Here is a 7163-nt window from a genome sequence, read left to right on the forward strand (position 1 = left end):
CAAGTATTTTTTTCACTAATCAAACTGCAGAGATCATATTTACTTTTACTCATCCACAACAGTATTGTTCTGCATAATTACATTTACATTCAAATTGAATCAATTTCATGATGTGCCAAAATGTTCGGTAGGCTAATATGCCTTCTACCAAAGATATGACTTAACCTTCACTAACTGCTGTTCTTTTTTCTTCTTGAAGTGTGTTATAACTCAAAGAAATTGGTCTACAGTTTTATTTGTATACACTGCTCCTAGTAGCCTACTAGGAAGGGTAAAAAGCAGAGAACACATTTCACTGTGTGTGCTGTGTGCATGAACATGTTTGACCAATAAAGAGGGTTTCATCCTCCAATTCTAGTCTAGTTTTATTTTGAAATTCCATACAGGAAGTGGTGTGTGTTTCCGCTCGCTGCCTTGCCACAGGTTGCCGACAGACCGATTGTAGTTTGTAACAGTGAGGTGATAATTTGGGCTACATGCAGAACACAGTCTGATACACTCTGTGCGACAGGAGGCTCTCCAATATCTCACATCTGTCGGGAGGACGGGGAGGGAGAAGAAGCCTAATATTTTCCTTGCGACATTTAACGTGGATAAGCATCGCGGTGTCTCGTGCTCCTCCACAAAGCGACAGGAACCAGATGCGGACTGGACTTTCTCTACGACTTCACTGGTAGTGCTCAGCGGCGGGCTCTCTGTGGGTTACACTGCACGGCTACAGGCCTCACGGAACATCTGGAGGAGCACCACCGGACCGCTGTGTGAAGGAGAACCGGCTGTGAGAGCAGGAGGAGCGGAGAGATGCACCGCCAGGAGGACTGAGCCTCCCCCGCCCGGATCATGGGAGAGCAAAGCAGGTAACCACCGGAAACCACAACAATATGGCAATGTTATTTTACCTAAATGTTGACCGTCGTAGAGCTCAGTTGGTAGAACTGGACCCTGTGCGGAGGACTAGGGTTCGAATCCGGCCTGGGGCCAGTCGCCTGTCTCCCCCTTCAACACTGTCAATATTAAGGCATGGTGGCCCAACAAAAATAATTAAATATAAAAAATGTTGGTTGAGTCCTGAATCGAAACCGTAGGTGTGGGCTGTGTGTCTGCTCTGCCGTCCACAGACAGTCTGTGTGCCTCTTCCATTTTGGTGAGAACAACAGGAGGCTGAAGGATCTGAGGCTCTTATGGCAGCTGCATCAGGTGGACGCTGCTCTGAATGTGGTGTCATTGTCACAGTGATTTTCCTAACATGAGTTCATTTTCCTTCAGAATATCATTCAATCTGAGTCTCTCCTCGACACCACCCTGTGTTTAAAAAAAATGGCTACCTGTGGTTAAAGTCAGAATAGTGCACTGATTTACATATTCTAACAATATTAACCTTAATACAGAAAACAAACAAGGTTTGTTGCAAACAAACATTAAAACATTGCATACATAAAAGATGACCTTACTATTTCTGAAGCAAAGACGCCCTCAAAGCTTACATCAAAATATATTTTAAACACCTAAATACCTACTCCTGGAATTGATATACTACTGAATACTAAATGTTAAATTTATAAAATTTACAAGTTTTACTTTAAAAAACTGCCTTTGGGACAAATGTGGTTTGAATTTGCCTCTTAGAATATTCCAGAAGGTTAGAGAGGTTCCCACATATTTGATGCTTTATTATGGAGCTAAAATGTAAAATAATATAATTTTTTTCCAACAGCAAAAATCTAATCTTTAAAAACTACAAATTCAGTCACGTTTAAAATGAGGTAAACTTCAGTAGTGGTTAGGGCTGTCACAAAAAAAGAGCTGAACAAAACACCATTTATTTGACTATACTTCAACACACATAGTACAGTATATTGTAGCATTATTAATCAGTGTTTCACAAATGCATTTCTGTCAAGGATTCTATATAATGTTGGGATGTATTGATTTCTATTCTCTCATCTATTGGTCAGATCATAGGTCAAACAGTGAGACAGACTGCCAAATGGTCCGTGTTAAATAATACTGCCTAAAATAACAAAGCTACACTCTAATTGGTTGTTATTGCCATACATGAGTACATTTGACCACCTTGTACACCTTTTAATGTCCTAAGTGTGTCTGAGTGATTCCAGCAGACTACATGTGGCTTGAGCATTTCCTCTCATTACATTTCCCCGACAGTATTTGAGCTAGTTCCAATCGTTTACAATGCAAGTACCCGCTCAACCATTTTTACTGCAGGGTTACCTGATTGCTTGGAGCCTGAAGTGGCTATTTGCACCTCTCAGCCAGGTCCCTGCAGGCCTTAAGGGGAGGGGGGGCTGCAGATGTGAAGAGGGAGACAGCTGCAGAGTGTGTTCAGCACTGTGATCCCCACGCCCTGTCCTTTAGATCAGGCATCTTCACAACTGTGTCTCAGGTCCTCAGGTGTGCAGTGAGAAATTGTCCAATTTCACTAAATCGGTCCAAAAACATATTATTTAGGTGCTCCAAATAAATCCAACATTGCCATGGTCCCAATCTCAGTTAAAAGTCATCTGACGAAACACAAGAACACAGACTATGTATTCTGCATGTGTTAACACTGACTGAGAAACGCGTAACTTGAATGAGATATCAACAAAGAGAGGGCTCTCAAAGCTAGCTACTGAGTAGCTGAACTCATGGCCAAATTGAGATACTTGTCATTAAATGTTCATTTTATATATATATATATATATATATATGCTCTCATAGGCTACAATGTGTCATTTAGTAACTTTTTGTTGCAGGATTTGAAAAAATGTAACATGGCTTAAACAAGGGTGAAAAACACTGCTTTATTTGTATTGTAATGGTTTATTTAGCAGGGACAATGCGCGGTGATTTGGTGATTACAAATGTGTCAAGCGTAACAGTGCCAGATTTAGCTTTGAGCTCATTTCCATCCGCAGTCCCTCACATAAAACATTTAAGAAAATTACATTTTACAAACATAGCAAAAAGAAAATGTAGATAATGTGTTGTTTGTGGATGTGGGGGGGATGGAGAAGGTGGAACCAGTTTCCTCAGGTCTTCATTGTGAGGAAGAACCTGTGAGTATCAGATGGAGAAGGTGGAACCAGTTTCCTCAGGTCTTCATTGTGAGGAAGAACCTGTGAGCATCAGATGGAGAAGGTGGAACCAGTTTCCTCAGGTCTTCATTGTGAGGAAGAACCTGTGAGCATCAGATGGAGAAAGCCAAGTGTTCCTGTTTAGGGGGGGGGCATGAGATCATGTGTTATCTGCTCACATGTCCCGCATCAGAGCGGCTTCAACTTGGGTTTGAACATGAAAACAAAACACACCATGACATGCCATTTCCTAATTACCTATAATTATATTTGCTTGATTTTTCTTAACCCCCCACACAGGGGTGCAAATCATTGAAAAAAACCATATATGTTCAAATGAATCATTTGAAGTCTGTGCAAATGGACAGTTTTCTGTAGCACATGTGTTATTTGGCATTGGCTGCGGAGCTATTGTCACAGTGTGAAATAACAGTGTCCAGTGTGTATACAGTGTGTACACAGTGATAAGGTTTACTGCACTGTTGGACTGCTCTCTGGAAACAGTCAGGAAAGCACTTTAGCAGGTACACACAGGAGAGCTTCATCTCTTCTTAGGCTAATGTTTTCCACATGCATTTAGCTTTTTCATTGACTTCAACATTAAGGTGGAATACACTACCCGGTTTCCTTTGTCAGATGAAAGGAGAATATGAATGACTCACTCATATCTGTGTGTTAAGTACTGAGCTGTTGTCAGCACAGGGTTAGCCCAGCGTAGCTAAAGTGCTGCCTGCCTTCTTACTTTTTTTTATTTCAAATGTTGTTGTTTTTTGAAGAGGTTCAATAATACAGGGTTAGAATTGGGTCTTCATTCAATTTCATTTATTTCTAACCATCCCCACCCCCCAAACATCACCTCCCACCACTACCTAATCAAAGAAACACATTGATTCCATGTCCAACATTTAAAAAAACACAGTCAAAAATAATAGTATATCAATTAAAAAGCAAGTAAAGAGAGATGAGTAAATTAAATCTAAAGAAGTGGGTGACAAAAAAAGGTTTTATTGAAAATAAATCACAAGTCATTTGTCGCTTATCGGTTGGGAGTGTTTGGAGGTGGTTGAAAGAATTGATCAAGCACTGCCATTTCATAGAAACGGTCTGCAGAGCTCCTAAGAGGGTATCTTATCTTCTCAAGTTTGAGGAAGAACACCAGGTTTTGAAGCCAAATGGAGGATAATGGGGGCTTAGTGGTATTCTGCGCCGAGCTATTAGAGATGTAAACGCTACTATATCACCTGGTTTGGAAAGGTGGAACCCCAAACACTATATCACCTGGTTTGGAAAGGTGGAACCCCAAACACTATATCACCTGGTTTGGAAAGGTGGAACCCCAAACACTATATCACCTGGTTTGGAAAGGTGGAACCCCAAACACTATATCACCTGGTTTGGAAAGGTGGAACCCCAAACACTATATCACCTGGTTTGGAAAGGTGGAACCCCAAACACTATATTACAAGCTGCCTTCTTCATGAGTTCCAAAGCTTGACTTAATGCACAGACAAGAGATCAGGGTTCATATCCTCTTATCGCTCACTGTGTTTCCAACTGCGGCTTTATTAGCTTTGTCTGTGTGTTGCATTCAAACTGAGGGCACGTTGTGGACCACCTGTCGGCCTACACGTTGCCTGAGTGGAGAAAACATGTTCGTAAGCATGTTCCATGCTTCAATTGATCTTTAATGATGACTTAGTCATTTAATGCTTTGATACATTCAAAATAAGCAGTTTAACAAATTGTGAGTAGCTTCTGTTCAACTGCTTATTTTGAAGGGAAGCAGTCTGCATATCAATCAGTTAGAAAGGCCTGCATGTGACATGTGAACACTTAGAAACCAGGTTTAGCATTACCATGCTTTAGTGTTCTCTAGCAGACTGTGGCTTTGAGGGGCAGAGCGAATCATGTGGGAGATGCACTTCTATTCCCCTGAATGGATTACAGGCTCATTGGTGCTGTCATTCCAGCTTCAAGTGGAATGTGGATGGGAAGGATGCTTCTGTAATCAGGTTCACATACTCCTTTTGATTCTCTACATTTTCTCCTATCTCAGGGTCTGGCAGCCATGAAGACCCTCTGCGTTGAGCTGGGAGGATCTGCAGCCGTGGCCCCGTGTTCAGCGTGAGCTCCGCAGCGATGCCTGCCCCCCCCGGGGAGGAATGGTTCACTCCACTGCTGCTCCCCCCCCAGAGGCCGGGGACATTACCAGTCTCTGCTGCCTGGTTACGGGGCTGCTGAAGCTCCCGGAGAGCACGTCGATGGAGAACATCTCCATGGGCTCCCGCTCCCCCCCCGCCCCGCTCACACCCACAGCGGGAGCCCCGGAGAGCCTGCAGGGCGTGGGCCTCCCTCTGCAGGTGTTCTTCTGCCTGGTCATGGCGGCCATCCTGCTGCTGGCCCTGCTGGGGAACGTGGTGGTGTGCCTGATGGTGTACCAGAGGTCGGCCATGCGCTCTGCCATCAACATCCTGCTGGCCAGCTTGGCCTTCGCCGACATGATGCTGGCCATCCTCAACATGCCCTTCGCTCTGGTTACCGTGGTGACCACCCAGTGGATTTTCGGGGACGTTTTCTGTCGAGTGTCCGCCATGCTCTTCTGGTTCTTTGTGATGGAGGGCGTGGCTATACTGCTTATAATAAGCATAGACAGGTTTCTAATTATTGTCCAGAAGCAGGATAAGCTGAGCCCTCAGAGAGCCAAGGTGCTCATCGTGGTCACATGGGGGCTCTCCTTCATCGTCGCCTTCCCCCTGGCGGTCGGTTCCCCTCCCCTACACGTCCCCCCCAGGGCCCCTCAGTGTGTGTTTGGCTACAGCGTGGAGCCTGGGTACCTCACCTACGTGCTGATCCTGATGCTGGTCTTCTTCTTCCTGCCTTTCATGGTCATGCTGTACACATTCATGGGGATCCTGAACACCATCCGCCACAACGCCATCCGCATCCACAGCCACCCGGACAGCATCTGCCTGAGCCAGGCCAGCAAACTGGGCCTGCTGAGCCTGCAGAGGCCCTTCCAGATGAACATCGACATAAGCTTCAAGACGCGTGCCTTCACCACCATCCTCATCCTCTTCTCTGTGTTCACTGTGTGCTGGGCCCCCTTCACTGCCTACAGTCTGGTAGCTACCTTCAGCGATGGCTTCTACCACAAAGACAGCTTCTTTCAAATCAGCACATGGGTCCTGTGGTTGTGCTACCTCAAGTCAGCCCTCAACCCTCTTATTTACTACTGGCGGATCAAGAAGTTCCGTGACGCCTGCCTGGATCTGATGCCCAAGTACTTCAAGTTTCTTCCTCAGCTGCCAGGCAACACCAAGAGGAGGATCCAGCCCAGCGCCGTGTACGTGTGCGGAGAGCATCGCGCCGTGGTCTGAAGGAAACCATCACACATCTTTACACACTGTAGCGTGTTCTGTTTGGAGGTTCACTTCTCTTAGCATGGGGCAGAATGAAATGAAAAGGCTGCTCTGTTTGTGATCTGTGGATACAGGGAGCAGAGAGAAAATGAAAAGCAATCCAGGAGGAGTGTTTGTTTTAAGGGTTATCAGAAGCATGACCCCTGTCCACTGTGGTTTATGATGTAAAGAGTTTTTTACTGGAAGAGGGCAGAGTTTTATTGAAAAGATTCTGATACATTTCTGAAGTTTCAGCGCCGAAACAACAATATGTTCTTACCCGGAAGAAAATAAATATACTATTTTACAAACACCTTTATTTTTTTATTTGATCAGTGAAGCCAAACTCCTCAGATTTGACATAACTGTAAGGTTGGTAGAAAGCCATAATATTAAAGGTGGGGTAGGTAAGTTTGAGAAACCGGCTCGAGATACACTTTTTGTTATATTCCATGGAATGCTCTTAACATCCCGATAGCAATGAATATCTTAAGTGCTTTGACAAAAAATCCATAAAAATGTCATCTGTGGAAGCCGTAGTACTGTAAAAAGCACGACCAATCATCTGAGCCGGCCCGGCTAAAATAACTGGATGGCCTACCTGCCTGTCAGCCTTCCATCTGTGCACAAACTTATCTCGTGCCCTCATTGGTCATGTGCGCGTTCGTGTGTGTTGGAGGAGGGGCTC

The 7163-nt window shown here is 44.6% G+C and overlaps 1 protein-coding gene across 1 annotated transcript; it reads left to right on the forward strand.

The window, feature by feature from the left end:
• The first annotated feature begins 439 nt into the window (after positions 1-439).
• Positions 440-6936, forward strand: gpr63 (G protein-coupled receptor 63). The gene is made up of 2 exons (XM_034150327.1): positions 440-857; positions 5134-6936. The coding sequence occupies exon 2, from the start codon at positions 5240-5242 to the stop codon at positions 6452-6454; it is 1215 nt and encodes a 404-aa protein (XP_034006218.1). The 5' UTR covers positions 440-857; positions 5134-5239; the 3' UTR covers positions 6455-6936.
• Positions 6937-7163: the final 227 nt, after the last annotated feature.

The sequence above is a fragment of the Trematomus bernacchii genome, unplaced genomic scaffold (genome assembly GCF_902827165.1).
Source record: "Trematomus bernacchii unplaced genomic scaffold, fTreBer1.1, whole genome shotgun sequence".
Lineage (NCBI taxonomy): Eukaryota > Metazoa > Chordata > Actinopteri > Perciformes > Nototheniidae > Trematomus > Trematomus bernacchii.

Coding starts and splice junctions, on each gene's coding strand:
- gpr63 (XM_034150327.1), top strand. CDS start 5,240: ATGGTTCACTCCACTGCTGCTCCCCCCCCAGAGGCCGGGGACATTACC.